The sequence below is a fragment of the Nothoprocta perdicaria genome, unplaced genomic scaffold (assembly GCF_003342845.1).
Source record: "Nothoprocta perdicaria isolate Ctin4 unplaced genomic scaffold, notPer1 scaffold_29, whole genome shotgun sequence".
In the NCBI taxonomy this organism is placed as follows: Eukaryota; Metazoa; Chordata; class Aves; order Tinamiformes; family Tinamidae; genus Nothoprocta; species Nothoprocta perdicaria.
In genome coordinates this window covers 4515547-4538871 of record NW_020455521.1, presented here as the reverse complement: position 1 = coordinate 4538871, position 23325 = coordinate 4515547, and the positions used below count along the sequence as shown (strand labels likewise).

Sequence of the window (23325 nt, the reverse complement as noted above, 5' to 3'; positions counted from 1 at the left end):
CTTAATTTCTGAATGCAAAGCAGACAGAAAATTGGAAGGGAAGGGTTTCCTTTACCTGGGAGGGTTGAATAATGGGGTGTGCATAGGGCTGCATTAATCCTGTATCGAGCGATAAGGACTTTTTTTTTTTTTTCTTTTTAACTGCTTATCTTAGCTCCCTTGCTGAAGCTGTTCAGCCTCTTAGGCCTTTAGCAGCCTCCTGCTGAACTCTAGTGCCAAAATGAATCCASTGGCAGCTCTTATGTAGCTGTTGCTGTGACGGGACTGAGCAAGTTAATTATCTTAGGCCTCTTCTTTCTGTGTAATGGTAAAGTGCTTTTCTGTTGGAGTCGTTCCACGTTGCTAGTACTCTGCAAGCTGTTTTAAAGGCAAAAGAAGGTGGTTGCTTTAGTTGCTTCAAGGMACATTCCTGGTGTTACTGATAAGAGTTTTGTGGAAGTGGCTGATGAATCGTGGTCCGTTTGTTTCCTAATGGCACACTGTCAGCCTTGATGCGTTTTGGGCATCTCAGCAGGAAGAAAATAAAAGCCTTTTGAGCAAGATAACTACTCCTCACAACAGGAGGAAAAACTCACTCTTAAYCTGAAGTAAAATGTCCTAAGATTATTGCTTTGCATTTGATGTTTTATTTGGAAGAAAATAACGAATGTTAACACCTAAAGTGTCTCAGGATCTTCAAGATAAGCAGTTTCTGTGTTTTTTCCACATGTTTAGGAGTAGTTATTAATCAAATATATCTAAATGTTGATTTCAGAGCTTAATTTATSCCTTAATATTGTAGCTGTCATTGAGTGACGGTGCAGAATGAAATTTAATTATGGGTGAAAAATCAGGTTCCAGTTGAAGCAGCTGTATGGGATATTTATATGGAATTGTCTACAGTTCATGTTTTTCTGATGAAGCTGCCAGATTTTTTTGTTTGTTGTAAGAGTAATGAAAAGTCTGGCATCATGACTTAATGAGAAGGATGGAGTCAAGGGAACTTGGAGTAGTTCACATGAACAGCTGCACCTTTAAAGAAGGAGTTGCCATTAGAAATTCTAGTGACTTTTTTYCACGAATGCTTCAGTTTGTTGGTGAAGGGAATTTTTGAAGAGCTGTGTAAAAGTGCACTTTGTTTTTTAATGGGAGGTAATGGATTTTCATGGTTAAATGTGTCCCCTTTTCAGGTTCCTCAGCATCACCCAAACCATCAGTTATATCTCCTAGCAATGCAGCAGCTAGCAGACTGGCTGGACAAGGTTGTGATTTAATTATTCCCACAGGTATCGCAGCACTGAGCGGATAACGCCCTTGTCTCTGCTGACAATGTACTAACTCCTTCCTCCACACTTCTACTACTTTGATTTATTCTTATTTGGAAATATATCTTAGGGATTTTTTATGGTGGTTCTTGCTTCTGGGTTTTCGCAGTTCACAAAGTAATGGCTGCTTTCCTTCCTATCTGCTTCTTCTACAGCATTAAAACTATTCTACCAAATATTAATACTAACAGCAGTAGCTAAAAYAAGGGAGTAACAGTAATGCCTTATTTAGGTTAAAGCCAAAACTTTTGGCATTCTTTTTGCCAAAGTGGTCACATATTCCAGCAGAGCAGAGTATGAGGTTAGGAATTAGGAATTCACAACACCCAAACTAGGCCTTGCCACTGACTCATTCTGCGCCCATGGGCAAATTACTTAACATCTTTGTTTCCTCCGATGTAAAAGGAGAAAAGTTATTCAGTTACCTCATAAAGGTGTTGAGAGGATTAATTACTTAATGTTTGCGCAGCATTTTGAAGAAGTAAAGCACTTAGGAGCGCTCCATCATAAAGGAGTATCTTGAGGCATCTGAACAGACTTTTTTTTTTTTTTTTCCTCCTCCTCCAAGCCCTTATTTCCATAAATAGTCTGGAAAGGCTAAGGTGGCTTTAGCAGGCTGGATTATTCAAAATATGAGAAGCAGGAGTAGCTGAAATTGTATGCATTAAAATGTGTTTTTTTCTTTAAAAAGGCATAATGCGTTGCCAGTCTTGGGTGTTTGGAACACTAGGAATAACTTTTCAAAATGAAAAGTTAGAACCTGTGCAGCATGGTGTACTAGCTTGAATATGTTCTCGTTATTGGCAATGAGTAAGTGCTGAGTGACTCTAGATATTTCAAGTTGTTCCTTGCAATAATTTCGTTATTGCCMTTTTTACGCTGGTGGTTTATAGAATTAATTATCCCTAATATAGTGAGCCAATAAAGTTGAAATGCATAAATGAGCTGAACTTTTGATAGTAATGGCTGAAAATGTTTTTCTAGAAAGCATAACATTCACTGGAAAGGGTAGGAATTTTCTGTAAGTTTTTTGTACAAGCTCTGCTCTGATAATGCTTTGTATATGCTGATCACTTTCATTTAATGGTATACAGGATGTAAAAAGACTTCTGAATTGGCTAAATCAAAGAGGATGTTTGACTGTATGAGTTTTAAAGCATAGATTAAATGATAAACATGTCCCAAAAGCTTTTTATAAGGTCCATTAGTAAAAACTCCACGCATTCAGGTAAGCCTTGTAATTCAGCCCATTGCTGCATGAAAGGTTCAGTGTGTCACTGCACTTGGTATCAATTTGAAAATAACTCTTGTCTGTTTCCTGATTTTTTTTTAATTACATAYTTGTATTAATTGCTGCTAGTAGCCTTTTCTGCTTTTGCATGTACAATTACACAAACTTTCTATACAGATTTAAACATCAAAAAAATCCCTCAAGGTCTTGAAGGTTTGCTCTATGTCTGACACAGGGGGCAGAACTCAGCAGAAGAGTGGACCTGTTGTATTAGCAGATGAAGTAAAGAATCCAGCAATGGAGAAGTTGGAATTGGTGAGAAAGTGGAGCCTAAACACTTATAAGGTTTGCAGATAAATATATATATGTGTGTGTGTGCGCGCGTGTGTGCATCTAGAAACRTTTGCTACTGCTTCAATTCAAGCTTGTAAAGTATTCTACAGCATACTTGTGAAAGAAAATAAGCTGTTATTGCAGGAAGCATAAACGAATATGTATACAGAAAGCTTTGTTTTCTGATCAAATGTAATGACCTTTGTAAGCCTTTTTAAATCCATGATGAGAGGTTTGTATTAAGTATTATTGATTTAACAAAGTAAGGAATGTTGGTTTTRTCTACTCCAACATATAGGAAGTACAGATTTCAACAGGAATGTTTCTTATTAAAACTCTTACTTAGTTGACAGCTTATACACTAGATTTTGAGTAAATAGCAAAAGACCTTCAAGTTCTGAAACTTCTTAATCAGTATTTTACTTTTATTCTATTGTGGGCTGAATCCTTTTTCTTCCTGTTGCAATTGTTGCTTTATATGCATGTGTTCTGCTTTTTTGTGGCACCTCATTGTCATTGAGGTTAATCCATTTGAATTTGGTGAAATGGAAAAGATGATAAACAAAAGATGTTCAAACCACACCAATTTGCCAGAAGTGACTYTCAAAGTCATAAGGAAGCTGAGGAGCAGTTGTCAGGGAATAGATCACTATCAGGAGTTCTAAACAAAGACCAGTTTTGAAAAGTAGCTTTTTGTTGTGCCTGAAACTTAAACAGAGGTGTGGACAGGTAGGTGTGTATCAGTGGGATCTACATCAACCCATAAAGAAATGAAGAATCTGGAAAAATCATCTCTTGCAAAACAGAAATCTGAACGCCTAGAGCTCCTATTCTTAAATCCAAGTGTGGACTTTTTGCCYAGTAAGGGTGGGAAATGGGGCAGGGATGTCTTGCACGCTAGTAAATGTTTATGCCGCTCTCTGTGATAGGATCAGAAGGAGCTTGCATCTTTATGTCTAACTGAATTGCTTGTAGAATATCTTCTTTTATGTGATCTAAATATTGTAGCAGCTGTGAAGATCTGTCAGCTGCTGGTCCAAGCTCTTCTGGACTATGGTCCRGTTGGTGTGCAAATTCATGATGCTGACTAAACAGAAAAAAAATCTTGTGCAAGGTGATTTTTTTTTACTCCTTGGAGTTCCTGTTACCTCTGAGTTCTGGTAATGATGGAGGTATTGTTTGTTACCATGTGACTCATCTGCAGCCTCATCTCATGGCTCATGGTAAGAGCTTGAGGGGTGTGCATCTTCCTCGGGTGGTGTGGGAGGAAAAGTGCCATTTTGTTCTGAGGTGCTGGCTCTACACGGGGAATACAGGTGAAGAACAAGTCTTGCATCATTGCGTGGCTTCAGTGCCATAGAATATATGTCCTCAAACAGTGAGGCAGGACAGATCTGCCTCTGTCTATCCCTTTTTCTCCAGGCTACTCCCTGGAAACCATTTGGAATCACTGCTTGCCCTGTGAAATGTCAATTCCCAAACTGRGCTTAGCAAAAGAGCTGATTCTTGTCCATAAACCTGACATATGGCCCGAACTTGTCTGAAGGTTTGATGACCTGTGTGTCTACTTCAGATTGAAGTTCTAGGGATTTGAGTATGCCCATCAACTCTTTTTTTTTTTTGATTCTAGCTTTCTAGTTTCAGGTGTTCCCATTGATGCCAGCCAGCTTTTCCACCTTTTGGAGGCATCACTCCTTCATATTTTGACTTTTGCATTCAGAACTCATACTCTATGAATGAGTGGTCAAGTGAGTGTTGGGACATTTTGTGCCTGTCTGTCCAGTATCTCTCAGTGAGACGCCACTGCTTTGTTTTCTTGCTCTTTTACTTCATATTACTATTTCAAGCTGCTAGGTCCAGTTGAAAATTACAGGGAACTAAAACTGGTCTTCCTTCTAGCCAATCCATGAATCTTAATGGACTATTTTTGACTTGTCCCTGAAGTCTATCTATTGCTTTTGCAACTATTCTGCCTCTTTATTTTCTCCCATGTCTTCTCCTAATAACTGTGGGTTTCCCCCAAAAGGGGTTGCCCCTCCTCCAGTTCTTCTGTAATCCAGTTGCAAGAGCCCATTGCACAGCAACTTGTGCATCTGTACTGGTATGCTCAGAACCAGAAAGAGTGAAAATAGACACGGGCATCTTCTCTCTCTGTTTTTGTTCAAATGCAGTGTGTTCGACTTTGTATTTAGGTACATCTTGTATTTAGGCGCAATTGAACAAAGCTTAAGTATTCTCTCAGGTAACTGATTATTCTCACCTATCAGTGTTGCTTTTGTTTTTGTCAGTTAAATTTAGAAAGGACATAAAATTCTAACTRGTTAAAAGAAGTACATCTCCTTTGGATATAAGTCAAGACTGAATTGAGCCAAATTCCTTGAATTATTCAATATGACCCTGGAAAAAATCTAGTGCTGCTGTAATGTGTTTTGGGGATGTGATTTTTTTAAAATGAGGTTTGGTTTCACTTCATCTGTTAAAATTGAAAATTTGCACCTCGATTCAGTCTCTTCAGAGCAGTTGCTACCTCAACAGTTAAATTAATATTCTTGTAAATTCCATTTTCCCCAGCGCATCTTCATCTTTAATTGTCTTTCACCTTGTGGGACCACAGATTGACTTGGAGTAACTTAGTACATCAGTAAATGGTTCCTGCTTTACAGAGCAAAACTCTGAGGCTGTGCCCTGCATCTGCTGCTTAGCTGGGGAGCTAAGCTGGGCTCAGATCTCTGCCAGAGAGGCTCTCATGGATAACCGAGATGTGCCAGCATCTCAAGTTGTCGTCAGAGCCATTGGCCAGATGAAAGTGCCCACAGCCTACACCAAAAGCAGGTTTTGCTGTTCACCACACTAATGAGCTATGAATCAGTTCAGAAATCGAGTTGTGACAGAAGAAATGGAGCCGACTGCTGCAGAAGGGCTTTATTTTATCCAAGGGTGAACAAACAACAAGAAATGCAAGGCAGCTTTATGCACTTACCCGTAAGACTTACTAATAGGCTTTAACCGTGCTGAACGCACTCCCCATGCTGCCCATACGCCCTCCTGCACTCCCCCCCCGTTCCTCCCCTTGCCTCCCAAAAAAGGAAAAACTCTAGACATATTTAGGATCTCTTTATGGAAACGCCATAAAATAACATGGGTTATAGCTCTGGAACTGTATGGTTGGTAGACGAAGCCCTAAGGATCATGGAGTCAGTAGCTTTGTGCAGAGTTTATAGTACTCTCAGCAACAAACTTTAAAGCAGTGGGGTAAATAATTGCTCCAGACTTGGTGAGATCCACCAGTCCTTGAAACAGGTAAGCGTTCTTTCACTTGAGAAACAATTAGTTATGCTCTTGATTTACTAACTTGAATATTCATATTAGTAGGAGTTGAGACTTGTCCAGCYGTTCTTGCTGAGTCCTGATAAACTTCTAAAGAGTGTGATGTTTTTGCAGTTTGTTGTGCAAACTTATATTGGGAGGGGTGATTGTGAAAGAATGGTGTGTAATTATATGTCCCTTGAAGCTGAAAATGGGTGTATGCTGTGCTGTCCTGGATGTATTTGAGTCTTCAGAGTTAACTTTTTTTTTTCAGTGTACACGACAGATCATCTCYGAAAAACTGGGTCGTGGCTCAAGGACAGTTGATCTGGAACTAGAAGCTCAAATAGACATATTGAGAGATAACAAAAAAAAATATGAAAATATCTTGAAGCTGGCCCAGACTTTGTCCACACAGCTCTTCCAGATGGTACATACCCAAAGGCAACTAGGAGATGCGTTTGCTGACCTGAGTTTGAAATCATTGGAACTTCATGTAAGACTTTTATAGTGTTAAAAAAAATAAATAAAATGGCAGAGATGAACATAAGTCTAATTGACTTTTTCAGAGTATATATTAGTTAACCACTAATTTTTCTGAATGTTACATGCTCTTTGTGTTAAGTTTATGTAATTCAGTTCATTACAGGAAATGGTTGAAATTATTATAGTTGTAAACTCTTTCTAAATATGTCTTTAATTGAAGATTGGACTCAAGAAGTGACACAGCTTTCACTTGTATAGGGAACACATTTTTGCTATTCCTTTTGCTTTTAATGAAATGCCATCGGGAGCATGCCAGAACATTACTTCATGACAATTACGGGATGCCTGTGGGGAATATGCCTGGGAGTAAGTAGAGTAGGGCCCATTACTTCATTTCTGCATGCTGAATGTGAGTAAAAGGTTTCTCTAGAGTAGATTTAAGTGTTGAGCATTGGTATCCAAGTCTCTTTTATAAATCAGACATTTGCAACTGGTAGAACTAATCAGTCTTTTTATGCCGCTTGGAGGCTGTGATCAAGAGAGATGCTCTTTAGATACCTGCATTTGGGTTGTTATGAGTTCTCCCCTCATGTATTTTTACACTTGCACTTTTTGCTGTACCTGATAAAAATCTGCTGTAAGAAAAGTCAGATACTGCATACAGAAGATAGTAGTTAGTTTACTTCTCCATGGAGCATACTGTACTTCAAGAGATGAAGTAGCTCGCTGCTACTGAATGCTAGCAAAAACTGCGAAGACGCTGAAGACTTGCAAAATCATAGTTGCAGAAACAGTCCAAATAACCTTTGGACTAATTTAAAAAGAAATAACCTTTTACTAATTTTTGAATTTCTAGCTCTTCATTCCTCTTTTTCTTTTTTCTTCTCTCTCCTGGTTACCTATTCCCAGTGAGCTTTTGGGAGGGACTGGGGATAATGCTTGCCCAGACTGACTTTAACTGTTAGATAGTTGGAATGATTTCCAGCTCCTGCAGTGGAATATGGAAGTCTTTAATATTTCAGTCTGACAGATGGAAATCAGTGGAAAATGTAGCACTTCTAGCAGCTGAGCAATTAAATCACCAGCTAAAAGGACTGGAAGTTTTTTTAGTAATCAGTGTACTCTTGACACAARTAACAGGGCATATAGTTTGTGGTAAGATTTACTGACTGTTGTGAAGTATGTGCTGAAGCTGGGTGGTTTTTTTTTCTGAAACTGGGATTAAATCTGGCATCCTTCTCCTGTTTTAAGGAATGCTTTTCCATGAATAGCTTGTAACTGCTAGTGGGAATACTGTTTCTCTAGCTTCTATCAGCACCTTGGAATCTGTTTCAGTCATTCATCTCTTGTGTAGATTATTGAATGGGGCTGTTCACGAAATTAAATAAAGGTTTCTGCTGCTGTAATAAAAGTTATCTAACCTTTGCCTCTTGGAGACTTGCCTGATGTTTGTCTCTTTTTCCTTTGTGTTTTCCCTTTGTTTGATCTGTGCTGTGTTGCTGGCTATCTCTTGGCCTGTTCTTGAATGTCTGGATAGCGTTGTTGCCTCTCATACTTGTGCACAAGTAATACCTGGAAAGCTTGTCTTCATATTGAGCTGGATAATGTATATAAGTGCAAAACAAAAAAGCTACAAAGCTCAGTATTTAAAGATAATATTCTTTATTTTAGGTATGTTAACAAAATGCGATCTTAAAGAGTTGTTGCTTAGGTATACTTTTTTGCTCATTTTGCTCATTTTCTTTTGGATACCAAGACACCTCCTGGTTCCAGGCTCATGTGGCTCTAATTATACAGACAGATGAATTCCCATTTTATGTGACGTGTGCATAGACTGCAAACCCAATGTAAGCTCTTGAYTCAGAGGGGACTTCCTCTGTTTTTCAGAAGAGGTGCACACAGAGGACGTGGACAGAATTAGAGGTCCACTGTTCTTTGTGGCTTTGTATAGAGTAGTAAAGARAGTTTTGGTGGCTCCTGCGTCTCAGCTCTGCTCACAGACTGGGCACACTGGTTTACATGAGCTGAGGGCTGCTGCAGCCCTGCTGCTGTCTTGGGGCTGCGCTGATCTGGGTCACTGAAGTGGCTGGAAAATTAATGGCATCTTCCCTACAGGAGGGAAAGGAGCTGGGAAATGTGTGGCTGAAAGCTGCTGAGAAGGCTATTCCGGCTGCTGCTGTTGCCTCCCGCTTCTAGCACTTGTGTTATTGCACTGTCACGATAGAGTTACCCTAGAGTAAGTAGGCTGTCCCAGAGAGCCAGCCCAGCTGAAGTCTAACCCACTGTTTGGATTTTAGCAGGATCCACAGTGATGAGGCTGCCCATTTTTTGTCCCAAGCAGCTGTTTAGCACCAAGGAAGCTGCGGGAATGTCTGAGCAGTGAATTACTCATGAAGAGTTGCAGCAAGTTTTCTTCCATTTTTCCTCTCCCCCAAACTGCTTCTGTTTCCTCTGCACCTCTTTTTTTTCCTAGAGGCCTCAGTCCTTACCATTGCCCACTAATCTTAACCTCATGAAGGAATTAATGTTAACAAGAAACATCATTTGGCTTTGGTGTTTATGTTCTCGATAGATGAAAGGAAAGAGGGAGAATACGGCACTTCTGAGTCAGTTGTTGGCAGTGTGCAAGCCTAAAAAGTCCAAGTTCCAGATAGGACTTGTGTGTTTTACAACCGCAAATTGTAACTTTTTCAATAAAAACTCCATCTGTGGAATGTGAAGATGTCATATGGACGACATAAAATAATAATGTTCATTTGGCATCTATGCATTAAGAATCTCTTCTGCCTTGGTCAGTGCTTATACTCTTTTTGAAGAAGAAAAATGCATGAACAAATATCCAAATGTGATTGAAGTGCCTTGGAAATGGTGGGAATCATTTTGCTTTTGCAAATTTATGGTTGATCTATCATGCTTGTTATCATGCTTGTTTTATTTGCTATTAATTAGATTACTCTGCTTTTCAGTTGCTTTAAACTGTGACAGATTGCGTGTGTGTGAGGGGTTTTTTTGGGGGGCGCGCATTGCTCTTAGGCAGAAAGCAAGAGTAAAACATGCTAACTAATTAATACTGTTTGCCCTTGTGAGTTTAATTTTACTACTGTATTTAATGTGACAGTGTCTTTGTTGGGATTAGAGCATTACCTAGACAACCACATGGGAGACAGCGAGTAAAAAGCGTACTGAATCACAATGTAAAGATWTGACTAGCACTTGCTTTCCAATGAAATTCAGGTTTTTCAGTTGAGGCTAAAATGGCTCAAAAAACAACAGGCTTTAATAGTGCAGTAGCATAAAAATTGGAAGCCATGTTTTAGTGATACTAAGGGGAATTCAYAAGCTGTGACCTGAATATTACATGTAAGTTTTATCTATTGAATCATAGCTGTGATAGCTTATGTGATAGCTTATGTCATGATAGCTCAAGTCATAGTTTATGCAGAAGTGACAAAACTTTGTCTGTGTTGTCRTGTGTTTTTATATAGTTTCTGTGAATGTTATGATTTGGAATGATCTACAGTTTTTGTTCTGTTTTCTTTTTTCCTTTGCTTTTTTTGTTTATAGGAGGAGTTTGGCTACAATGCAGATACTCAGAAACTTCTAGCTAAAAATGGAGAAACTCTTCTTGGGGCTATTAACTTCTTTATTGCCAGTGTGAATACATTGGTGAATAAAACAATTGAGGACACGTTATTGACTGTGAAACAATATGAAAGTGCCAGGTAGCTATTCTGTCTCTAGCTATTTTTTTTACATGCTCATCTACAAGAAATGAAAGGTTACCCTTTTTTCATTTTTTCCTTGTTTTTGAATAGCTAATAGCTTGATAAAATCCCTGTGGAAAAAATGCAGACTTCACATAATAATGATTTACAGTTAACTGTCTCATTCCATGTGCTTTGAAAATGTTTTTTAGGTTTTGCATTGTAGACTTGATCTTACTTGGTAGCTTTTTAGGTTTGTCTCTTTTTTTCCCTTTTGCTTGCTAAAAAAAAAAAAAAAAAAAAAGCAGTGCAAGGAAGCCTTTTACCTAGCAATATTGTAATAAGTGAAGCTGTCTCTGTATAAAATACTAATCCGTGCACTTTGTTTTTTATGTAGAAGTTGCAGATCTAGTTTGTGCCAAGGAGGACCAAAAATAAGTTTTCTAGTGACTGAAGAGTATCTTGTATGGGTTGAGTGTCCTGGAGAAGAATATTTTAGTCAGGATTTATGCAAAGTGTTCCTAAACCAGGTTCGCTCCTACTTATGTTTAGACTTGAAATCCTTTTTGTTACTGCTTCCATTCTGACATTCAGTCCCTTTTAATTGTATACGAATTTTGTCATAATTTTCCCAAAGGATAGTTTCTTAATTCTTTTTTTTTAGACCAAAAGATGCAAGTGACTTGTGTTGTTCTCCTCTATGGTTTTTGTTCTGTTTTTATTATAGCGCTTCATTTGTAAGCAAATGACTCTTAAGCTGTTGTCTTGATATTTTGATACGTGGTGGAAAGGCAAAATTTACCAGGCCRTAAGGTATTGCTTTAATGTACAAATGCCTCTCAAAGCTGCCAAGTCAGTACACTTTTTCCACCTGGTCCATTGGGAATGCATGCAAAGTGCATCTCTGGAGAGTTGTTGCCAGTCCTTCTGAGTTGCACCCTTCTTCCCCCTTGAAATAGGTTCTTTTGGCTTCCAGTATAAGAAACATGTACCTTGCCTTTTCAATCTGGAATGGAATATAAAGGCTYTTCACTTAGTCATTTTGCCTATTCCACCTTATGATCCAAATGGCTCTCTTACTACTATTTATATTTTAATTTGGTTTGTCGAATGCTGAAAGGGCAGCCTCCTTTGCTTTCAAACTGCAGAGATGTACGGGAGGAAGAGTGAGGATTTGGCCAGGACTCCCACAACCCTGCAGTGATCCCTGGCTGGCGAGTGGTGCTTTGCTCGACCAAGTGCAAAGCAGCATGAGCTGCTCTGAGGAAACGCTGTTCGAGGCTGTCATTGTATTTCTGTCTCACTGTTTCATCTTCTTGCCTTTTTTTCCTTAAGTAATAAAAATACATTAATATCCGGCAAGGTTTCAGAGTTCACTAGACTTGTACGTAATACTGGGAAGTAGAAGGTACGAGTGCTGAATTCAGCAATATCATCTTTACCATCATTCCTTAGGCACTTCTCCCACTTGAATACGCTCTGTATGTTTTTTGGTAGGTAGCAACTAGAAATGTTTTCTTTAAAAGCTATTTGAGAGTAAGACTGGAAATGACTTAAGTATTTTAGAAAATATAAAATGAAGATTTATTTCCGTGTAATGGAGGGAAAAATTTGATTTCCCTCACTCCTCCTGGAAACAGCAGATGTGACTGGTTCATATTGAAATGACCTTCTATATTAGATTGAATTGTTTTATCAATGAAGCCTATTTTATTTTTTTCCCTAATGGTAGGATGTGAGGGCTATATAGATCAATTAGAATGATGTCAGGTATCTGTAGGCAAGAGGCATTAACGTAATTTCATTTTCATTTTTGCTGGCCGTGTTTGAGGACAGAATTACTTATACTTTCGTATTTGCTTCTCTTTGGCTTCTGATTTCCTTGGGTTTTGGTGGCAGAGAGAACAAGGAGTAAATTAAATAATTTTTGCTTGGTCTTAACTCAAGGTACAATACATGTCTTTGGTAGTGCTCTCTTAGTTCTTACCAGTTCTAAGGCTGGAACACTTAGACCTGTGTCTTCTCTCTGTCTCCTTTAGTGGCGGTGTCAATCTAGAGTATCTGGCTTCGCTCCCTCCCTAAGCTAGGCTTGCAGTCAAGTGTAAACACCACATCTTTCTGCCGGTGGCAGGGCAGCAAGGTTATCCCACAACTATTTGTGGAGCAGCCTAGCACGTGTAGCGGGAGCCTTGGGATGGAAATTGGTGGTTGAGCAGTTGCTCGCTCTTGCAGCRAGGAGACACTCTTCCCTTGGAGCTTGCCTTGCTCTTGCCATCATCTCCTTATTGACCTGATTGAACAGGCGTAAAAATAGAGAGTTTTCTCTGACTTAATAAACACAGATGGCRAAGGAAAAACTCTTGCTCTCTGAAGCCAGGATAAAGCAGGAGTGGGAGCCAATGGCTGAGATGGGATTAAGAGGGGAAGATAATGCTGAGGCAGCTTTATACAATTTATGTATGGGTATTTTTCTTGGTGGATGGGAGGAGAAAGATATAGTGTTTTTGTTCCACCTATGTGACTGTTTTGTTCATCTTGAATTTTTATTGGCCCTGTACATGAGGTCTGTTTTGAGACGCTCTGTCTTTCGACTGTTTTTCCTTTATTTTCTTTTTTTTGTCTTTTCAGGATTGAATACGATGCTTATCGGACAGACCTCGAAGAGCTGAATCTTGGCCCTCGTGATGCAAACACTCTGCCAAAGATTGAGCAATCACAACAGCTGTTTCAAGTGCATAAAGAGAAATACGACAAAATGCGTAATGACGTATCAATCAAACTGAAATTTTTGGAGGAAAATAAGGTAAGCTACAACTTCTAATGTTGTGCTAAGGAATTGTGTTGTTAGTTCCTGACTTGATAGGAGTAGCTTATATACTGGATCCTAAAATATATTTTAATTTAAAAGTAGAGAAAGCAAAGAAAGTCAAGTAACTTTTCTGAGTTTTTGATATATCACTGGAGGAGAAACTTTTAGAACAGGAAATTTCAAAAGTCACCCATTAAGCTGCTGCAAAAGGCAAACATATGATGGAGGTAAGTTTCTTGGTAATATGGGAGGGTTCAAGTGTGGAAAAGCATCATCGCAGCAGTTTATCACACTTAATCATCAATTAATTGAGTCATAACTGCTGATTCAATACTGAGTAACACTGACATGTTTGGCAACATTGCCACAGCTARTATGTACAAAGGAAGTGAATGAGAAGAAAAGAGAAGATGCTTCTTCGAAATGAAACCTCCAAAATAAAATAACCTTCATTGAGAGATACAGCTTTCTGTAGTCAACACTACAGCTGTGTGATTGACAATTATGTAAGCTGCGTTTTTTATACTTGATTGTGGAATGGGGAGAGTTTGTTTTCTAAACACCTCCCTCCTGACTACGCCTTTTTCTGTATCCCGTTTATCAATGATTTTGTCTTTTTGCTTTGTCTGTTAGAAAACAAAATTATCATGCAGAATGTGTGTTTAAACTGTACTTTTGTTGATAAATATGTCTTTCTATATTGTTTCTCCYTAAGCACAAAAATTGTGGTCAAGACATGAACATGGTTCATATTCTTAGCATGTGAAACGTTGATAATCCTTCTGACTGTATTTGCTTTGTGTTCAGAAAATATTGTTAACTTTCTGTAGAGACTAGCTTAGTAGTTTATCAGTTTGTCCATGTCTAGCARTGGATTAACACTTTGGTCATGAATTGATTGACCTGTTGTAAGACCTGTGAGTAGGTAACATTATTAGGGAATAGGATCTAGACCCCAAAGCAACAGCAGTAGCAAACYATGCTTCCTCTGAAAGCCTTTTCTACTTTAAGGGAAAAATATAGGGACAAAGTAAATCAATAAAAAAATGAATATTCTGCATTCATAATATAATCATAGTCAGTTGCATCAGCAACTTAGAGTAAAGATGCAGTAGAGGTAAGAAATCTACCAGAGATGTGTGTGTGTGGAGAAATACTTTCAATGCACTTGCATTTCCCAAATAATAAACACTGAAACCCCGTAGTTACTGAGCACTGCTACTTTATATAGATATTTGCATTGGGACTGGGGCTCTGAGACCAYATAGCATTTAGCTCATTGAATTGATGATTCAGATCATCAGTTAATTTATAAACTGGTATTCCCTGAATTTCATTTGCTTGTTCATTTATTGTTCTTGTTGAATTTCAAGCCCATTAATTTGCAAATGAAAAAATACATCTTAAGTCATTTTCTTGAAGTGAAATGTGATCTAAATACCAATACCTATTTTTAAGCTGATGAATCATAAGAACTGAGTTTTAAAATATGTTAGGGTAAAAACAGGTATAGTGACGGTCTCTGCTTTTGAGCTTCTCATTTTTTTTCYTCTTTTAATACATTATTTGTTACCAATGCAGTTTCCTATGTTGAAAGAAAATGCTGGATCATTCCAACTTATATTTGTGCTGGAATTCCGATCCTTAAGTTTAAACCAGTCAGAGCGAGCACTTGCTCTACTTGTATTGCAAACTGTTCAACTTCATCTATGCAAATACTAAGGTCTTGAAGTGAAAACATTTTATTTACGGCTTGCTTCACAAAAGCTTTTTCTATTTTTTAATTAAATTTAGATAAGTTAGGAAACATTAAGTTGTGTTTCTATTTATTACCTTGAATTTGACATGCATACAAAAAGTATGTGATGGCCTTAAGGCAGATGGATTTTTTTATATATATTTTAGAAGATAATTACCGTGTGTTTGTTTCAGTTAGACTTCATATTGTCGGTTGTTCTACTTTTTATCATAACAATTGCTGTGACCCATCAAAATTTAGACTTGGTAAATGCAGCGTGTGCCTAACTTGGGGGAGAGAAGGCACAGTGGGTAAGGCAGGGTGAACAGAGGGGTCCCAGGCATGTCAGTTCCTGGAGCAGGGTGCTGTTCAGGTGGTGCTTAAACCAGAGCGAACATGTGCTGCACTCCCAGGGCAAGGACGATTTTAGTGTCACTAATGAGATATTGCAGTAATCCCRAGGAGGATGTTTCACCTAGATATGCTGCATGGTAACAGGTACTAGTGTGTGTGTGTGTCCATCCCAAGGAACAAATGTGYGGTGGTGCCGTGTAAAGGAGATGAAAATAAAGATTGCATTGACAAAATAATGTTTTGCCAAGTGATTCAAGACCACCTTTGTAGCCTGCTTTCCACTGTTGGAAAAGCCGTATTGTTGCAGGCTTGTTGCAGGCAACGCAAAGGACAGTATGGGGGTAGCTGTGTCAAGCAAAGCTGGGCCTTAACATACTCAAATTAGGCTRTCCTTAGACTCATCGATCTCTGAGCACCAGCTATATTGATGCRTGTTGCTACAGTGCTGAATCCAGACAGGGACTAATGCTTGTGCTGAATCTCCCTTGCAAAGCCTTTTTAGGTAAGAAAATGTTAYCCTCTACAGAAGAAAATTGTGACTACCAGTAAGCCCTCTGGGCTTAGACTTTTATATATTGATACAGGGACTAGTATGGTATTTGTTGAATTAATGTCAAAACAGGATCAAGAATGCTACATGTTTCTAGTAAATTTAGCTCYACTGGGTGTACTCCAGTGTGTTTCCTCTCAAAAGTATTGCCCTATATTTGGTGAACCATGGCAGCTGAGGAGAGTGGGGAAGCCTGGGAGGTGTGTTCTGTCTGTMACTGCAAAGGAACTATAAATCCAGTTTAACTGGCTTGTGTGCTTTATGTCTATCTTGCTGTATATGTCATACAGTGCCACAAGCTATCCAGGCCCAGGTTGAGAGGAGGGGAAAGTTGTGTGGTTGCYGTGTCTGTGTCTGATATGCCGGGTTCACATGTTAGCAATTCATTAATTGTCCAGGGAAGTTCAGTACAGTGGTACAGTGGAGCTGCGGCTGAAAGTTTCTCTGAGAAACCAAGGTACCCAGGATCCYGTTTCCTTTCTCTGTAATGTTTAATTTTGAAACAAATGCTGAATTGCTGACGTTTATTATAGAAGAACTCTAAGCATGACATGCAAAGCCATAGTGTTGTTTTAGTTCTAGGAAGAGTGAAGGTGCAGGGAAATAGAGAGGATATCCTTAGAAATGGGCCAGCTCTGAGCTTTTAATTTGATTTGGGCTCATATTGCTTCTGTTGTGCAGTGCTGTTGGATGCTGCCGGGCTGTGTTGGTGCTGTCTTCAGCTGGCCGAGTTCTCCAGAGGATGGATGTGGTGTTGGACAGCAAGTCTGAGAAGCGCTGCAATCAGAAGCTGTAGTTTATAAATAGTTACAAGTTCTTTATTTTTTTTCTTCCCTCTGTAAAGATAGTGGCCTGCTTTTAGCTTCAAGATTTCTACCACTGGAAAAAAAAATAACTGAAAATGCCTTCTTAATGCATCACATGCAAAAGAAATGCAAAAGAAAGCCGTTGCTCATTTATGCCCTTGAGAAATGTCAGGTATTCTGTATTATTTCATATACTTATGAGTTGTACCTCAGGAGTTTGTTGTTCAAATGCTTGCTTTGAGCATTATCTAACTTTGTAAATCTAATGGAAATGCAGATAGGGCAACTACATCAGGTAACTTCAAACAAAAATTGCTGGAGGAAAGATTTGTGATAGCTGTGAGGAGGTACAGGTTGCCAGGAAGAAGATGGAAGCAGTCCTTTTAGTGCTAGCACTGAAGTAGTCTATGCTGAATATGAAGAATTCAAGGAAGCATGCACTTAATTTCTGTACCTAATTTTGCAGAAAATACCATGTGTGGGGATAGGGAAGACAGTGTGCATAGAGATCATCTTAGAATATCCAGAAGAAACTTGAAAACTTAGAGCCAACCTACAATATCTTCTGTGTATGAAACTTAACTCTTCAGGGCATGTGTAGTTCTATTGTTTATTTACAGAGTCTGGTTTTATTAGACCAAGTTTGCCAAGACAATTATGGAGTGGTTCCTCACTTCACCAGGGAGAGCAAATAGGTACATTTAGTCCAATAGTAAGGTCCAGTATTTTTGAATTATGGTCAGCTACGAGAAATGTGGGGACTTGTTTTGATAGGCATGTTACTCATCCATTGGAACATGCATTTTAGCAATGTAGCTTGAGTATTTTTCTAGTGCAAGGTGCATCTTCAAATACTCATATATTGGATTAGGTGCTACAGCTCAGCACAGTTCTGTCTTMTACTGCCAGTCTGACGGTGATGTTAAGAGACTTAGTTTGGTAAGGGGGAAAAAAATGTATGTGTTGGAGGGGATGTCTTTTCCTCTACGGTGTGCCTTCCCTCACACTGCCTTCTCCATTGTGTTTGCAAAAGTGTTTTTGCAGCTGTGCAGAGAATCAGATCAGGGAACTGATCCAGGTTAAAGCAAATATGTTGTTGTCAGGTTGGTTTTAATCTAGATCTGTTCCCTGATCCAGCCGACTGCCTAACTGCCTGTTTTGCCACCACAAGTCTAAGGTGAAACGTAGTGTAGAAGTAGGAATCGATGGCTGGATACRGAAGCAGGCAAGGATAAGATTTTTTTGACAGGAAAACTGGTTAGCTAGGAAGTTGGCTTTTAGTGAATATTTGTAATCCTATTTCTAGCTGCGATCACTGCTTTTATTTTGCAGTAGATGTCATGTGATTTGAGTTGTTGTTGCTTCTCCCTTCTCATCTTTTAGCTGCCTGCTTCTCATAGCAGAGCTCATAGGAGAAGCTTAAGTAGGATTTCTCATTTCTCTTAGTACAATGTCAGACAGGTTAAGTAGTCTTAATGGGAAATTTAATCTTAAAATTGTCTGAAGCTCAGAATAAGAAGGTCCCGCACTTGCTTCTGGGATTCACTGAGGAAAATGGTCCTTGAAGGAGGAGGACAGAAGTAGTATCTTGAATCTATGCAGCGCTTGGGGATAGATTTTTATAAAATGTAGTAATTTAAAACAAAACAGTTTTGGAGCAAATCGTATGAATTTTTTTCAAAGCATGTACGTGTTTGACTGAGGGAATTTATAAAATTTACAGAAGACTTCTGAGAAAATCACAGAACTTTACTTTGAAAAGCTGTCCTAATAGCAAATTTGGTTGCAAATTGATGAACTAAAGTTGTGAGGGTGATTTAATTAATCTTGCTATATCTTCCTATAAGAAATATGAATAATTTTTAATATTTTTAAAATACACTAAAATAGGGAGTGTACATCTGTGTAGAAGTCCTGTCTTGAGCTGTCTGAAATATTGTTGATATCTGATGAAAGGAGTTACCTGAAAAGTAGTTCTGCTTTTCTTGTGCTTTACATTTTTAAAAGCAAGTCCTTCCTCTTGCACTGTCATTTTTGCTTGAATGACCTGGTACAACCTTTGGGATAACACACATTTATATATAATTAACTTTATATAAATACATATTCACATGTATTCATACAAAGTGAGAATAAGGCATCTTTCATGACTGAGAATCTACCCTGAACTGTGAATAAACATATTTAGTTACATTCTAAACTATTGTACATTTTTCTCCTAAATGTTAAAATGTCTGTTTTTCATTGTCTGATTTCAATATCAAGATACGATGTGCACTCTAGACTGCTTTCTAGCACTGCTCACCTTTTGCTTCATGAGGACTTTTGTCTTAGAAAGTCTTCTAGTTGAAGAACCTGCCATTTTTCAGGTTTTAATTAGGGATGGGTGGTAGGAGGCCTATTCTTTTGGTATGTGTTAAATTATATTAAATGAAATATTAGAGGAGAAAACATGGTAGTACTAGATTTCAAATTGTCAAAACAACTTAGACTAGAAGTGAGTCACCAAAGAGAGCTTATCACTTCAGCAGGATGCGAAAGTGTGTTAAGTTGTTATTTTATAGGAAAAAATTCATAAGATGAGCATTCAGTAAACAAATCATTGGCTACTCATAAAAACAGATTGGAGTTCTTAGTGCTAAAGCTTCTTTATGTACAAATACATCCATAATGTGTACACGTGAGAACCTCTGTGTGCTTGGAGTTCCCCATTCATTATACTGTGGGATTCTGTTCTCATTTAAAAGTCTCATAACTTAAGACATGTTTATGAAGTTAAGCATGGGACACATGTTTTCAGAAATCTGTGCTGCTGCTCTTGCCCGGTTTTCATTTTTGTTCGGTGCTAGAGTTGGATTCCTATGAAGTTATTTGGAGGCTAATTGGGAAATGCGTCAAAGAAAAGTATATTACACTTGTGTGCTGTCAAAAGCATGTCCAGTATGAGTCCCTTCTCAGCTATGTAGTGCTTATCGCCCATCAAAGGAGGGGGATAAAACCTAACTAGGCAGGCTGTAAATCCGATTTCAAAGACTTCTTTGAGTTCCTCAACGAAGGCCAAGTACCCCTGTACTGAGTGGCATGTGTTAGAGGAGCAGGTAGCCTGAATCCCGCTTTGAACAGGGCCGGTCAGCGGGGCGCGCAGGCCAGCCCAGGCCGGAGGCGCCTCTGCCTCACGGCGTGGCGGGAAGCCCCAGTGAGAGGGGGAGCCGGAGGCGGCCATCGCCGGCCCTGCCGCCGGCACGCGCTCCCTGAGAGTGAGTCCRGTCGCCGGGGCTGAACCCCCCTTCCTGACACTGAGCAAACGCTGGGAAAGGGCAGCTCTCTGCGGGGGCAAACCAAGGGCCTGCATGCTCAGATAACGCGCTCGCCCTCTGTGCCGTCCTGGGGAAGCTGATTTGACCCACCAGTGTGTGCAGTGAATGGAGGTTTGGTGCCCAGCTGCAAGAAAGGGCGGCACTTCTGATTTTGATACTTGGTAACACTTAAAAACTACCATTGTTTAATATTTAACAACTAGGAATCATTTTAATTTACAGAATTTTGTGTGTGCCTGAAGTTTCCAAACAGGTATAAACCAACTGTGTGAAGCCTTAGCGTCTCGAACCGATGCAGCCTGTGGTTCTGTTGTAGCTAACGTGCAGCACGGCTGGTATCGGCCTCTTCTGCCTCACGTGTCTCTGTGCTTGCCTGCAGGTTAAGGTGTTGCACAATCAGCTGGTTCTGTTCCACAATGCCATCGCAGCCTACTTTGCCGGGAATCAGAAGCAGCTCGAACAGACACTTAAACAGTTCCACATCAAATTGAAAACTCCTGGGGCAGATGCTCCATCCTGGCTTGAAGAACAGTAACCAGATGGAGAAGAGGACCCAATGTTAACAGAAAAAATCAGTAAATCTAATAAGAATTAAGGTTTGGGGTTAAAGGACTGTTGTAGTGATTCTTGCACAGACAGCTTTAATTTTTTCTCCCCCTTTTATAATACTGTAAAACTGAATTTGGTGGGAAAGTGGGTGGATTTAACCAAATGTGATTTCTGTCATTTCAAATGTAGAGCACTCCTTTTGTATGTAAAGGTTGGTGGTTATTTCTGTAGTTGGGATGAGGGAGGGAGGGAGGGGAAAGAAAACTATTACAGATTTGCACTGACAAATTATGTTTGTGATTACTGGTCATCACGGTGACCAGTCAAAATATTTCCAAATGGTGGTTTACATGATTTGTACCAACATCTGATATTTTATATATGAATAGAGAAAACATCTTTAATAATTTTCATGTGTCTTTTTAAAAGGAAAGAGTTAAAAGACTATTTTGCAGATTAATAACATAAGGCCTTTGTGCAGTACCTGCATAAAGGCAACAGGTGTGGCAGATGGCACATTGACTAGTGGAGTTGCAGCAAATGCTTTTTAAAACGGTTTACCTTTCCATTATAGATGAAAAAAAGGAAAAGAAAAACACTAAAGCAAGAATCACTGTCAGTCTGAGGCTTCTAAGCACATGGTTTAGCTTTGCACCAAATGGTTTGCTGAATGAGGCCAACCATATGATTTACTAATTTCATTTTAAACTTTACTTTCTGTATAAAACAAATACCGTACTAGCCTTAAATCACAAGTATGTGCCTTTTTATAAGATAATGTTTTCAACCAGTGTACATAATCCAAGAACCCTTTCAACATGATGGTTTGCCAGTTCCCAGCAAGGGGAAGGAGGCTGTATATGCTATGTTTCTTTGTACACTTAGAGCAAGTTAAAGCTTTAGTTAATCTTTGTGGACAGATAAAATTTTGAGAGCAGAAAAAGGGCCAGTATGATTTTTCTTTTTGATTGAAAAGCATACTTCAATGACAGGGGTAACATGGAGGAGATATATATATATTTTTAATTTCTCCATCAGTAGTGTAGTCCTTATTAAATGTAAAGTTCTATATGTCAATTTTATCATAGACATTTTAAATTCATTATATTGGAGTCCTCATTTGCACATGTTAAATTGCTTTGTGTTCTGTTAAGAAAAATGAAATACTTCCAACATGTTATTTACAACTGTGTGGATTGTATGATTTATGTACTGTATGTTCAAATGCCTTTCAGCTGACATCCTTCAAGTTTCCAGTGCTTAACACAACTATAATGTAACTGTAAATCAAATGTTTTTAATCATTCCTCATTAAATTCATGGTCTGACAGAGCCATCTTTATTTTTTCTTGATCTGTCTTGATCTGTCAGAGTATCTTGTAAGAGTTCATTTACGTTCCCCTGAATGTATATCCTTTGTGAATTTTGTATTCATATTAAAGGTGTTTGCTGCAGTCAGCCTTCCTTGACTTTTCATGGTTAAAAGCAGATCTCGGCCCCTGCAGTGAAAGCTCAGCCCTGTTTCTCGGAGCTGCCACCTCTGCCCCCAGAGTGGCGGCCAGCAACGCTGGGTTATAAAGCTCATGCTTTTCTTCTGTCCCAGAGTGATTTAATAGCATGCAAGTTGGAGTCAAATGTAAATGCCTAGTGAAGCAAATCATTCAGTGTAGGTACTTTCTTAAGCTTTTAAAGCTAATTTCACTCTGTTTACAGCTTTGCGGGGTCCTTGACTTGTCCTGCCTGTGAAAGTTGCCCTGTGTGTGTACGGCGGTACCAGTAAGGAGGCAGCTACATAACTGTGCATGCGACCTGGGCAAGGCAGAGTGTCACAGCAGGGTAAGGGGCACAGACTTTCTGAGCTCAGCGGAAATCTCAATGTCCAGAACACTACAGGAAAAGGATGCTGAGGGAAGAGACACTCTTGGTTCCTGTCGGAGGTCCTGGTCCTTTTTCTCCTGAGGATTTTCCAGTACCGAAGGAATGGTCTATTGGAAGTGGGATGAGTGGGTTTGAATCTGGAGCTCCCTTATGCAGGAATGACTTGGGTGACTTGTGTTGCGGTGGCTTAAAACTCCCAGTGTCCCACACTTAAAACTCCCAGTTTCCACAGCTTTCAGTCGGAAGCAGCTGTGGTTGTCCAGCTTTCTGGCATTTAGAAATAACTATTAGTACCACTTCAGATGTGCAGCTGCAGCAGCTCTGTCACGCAGGCGCAGGGACCATGATGCCAGTTACYTGCGCTCCGGCCTTGTTTGAAGTTGGTAGCTGTGAAGCTCCTTGTTCATGTGAATTGCACAGAAGAGTTCAGTGTGTGAGTAAAATACCATTTGACATATTTCATACTTTAAGTCCTCATCCACCTCTACGTTCATTCTCTCTTCTGTCGTCTTTTTCATGTTTCCTGCTTGATGAGGCTGAGCTAGTCACTCCTTTTTTTYGCTATTCATATTTTCATATTTTGTGATTACCTTCTCTCCTTCCTGCCCACCACAAGTTATTCAACTCTCGGTAGTTAAGTTGTATCACATTTACTTCTTTAATTTTAAATKAGAAGATCTGTGAAGGTGAGGAGTGTTTATACTTCTCTGTGTTATGTTCTTGCTGCTTTTCATCRTTTCTAGTTCTTGAAAATCTTTGGTTTCTTTTAGATAATTTGGGRGTTAAAGCTAGTGGTGCAGGTGGAGCTCACTGCTGTGCTTTGGCAGCAGCCTTGCTCACTGCACCTATTTTCACCCAAGTGCTTTCTCTGGTGTCAATCCTATAGGGAACCGAGTGGTAAGGTGCATGGGATGCATTCCTTATTTCTTTTTTTTTTTCTTTTTTTTTTTTTTATGAATT

At 39.2% G+C, this 23325-nt stretch overlaps 1 protein-coding gene across 5 annotated transcripts in view; it reads left to right on the top strand.

Moving 5' to 3' along the window:
• Positions 1-21924, top strand: part of ARFIP1 (ADP ribosylation factor interacting protein 1) — a 37678-nt gene extending 15754 nt beyond the window's left edge. For 2 of the 5 annotated variants that reach the window (XM_026041662.1, XM_026041658.1), the window contains exons 4-9: positions 1170-1265; positions 2771-2880; positions 6449-6670; positions 10225-10382; positions 12993-13167; positions 20318-21924. In XM_026041662.1, coding sequence (XP_025897447.1) covers positions 1170-1265; positions 2771-2880; positions 6449-6670; positions 10225-10382; positions 12993-13167; positions 20318-20473 — 917 coding nt within the window. In that variant the 3' untranslated portion in view covers positions 20474-21924. The remainder of the gene's footprint in view (positions 1-1169; positions 1266-2770; positions 2881-6448; positions 6671-10224; positions 10383-12992; positions 13168-20317) is intronic. The other 3 variants (XM_026041659.1, XM_026041660.1, XM_026041661.1) reach the window with 3 other exon arrangements.
• Positions 21925-23325: the final 1401 nt, after the last annotated feature.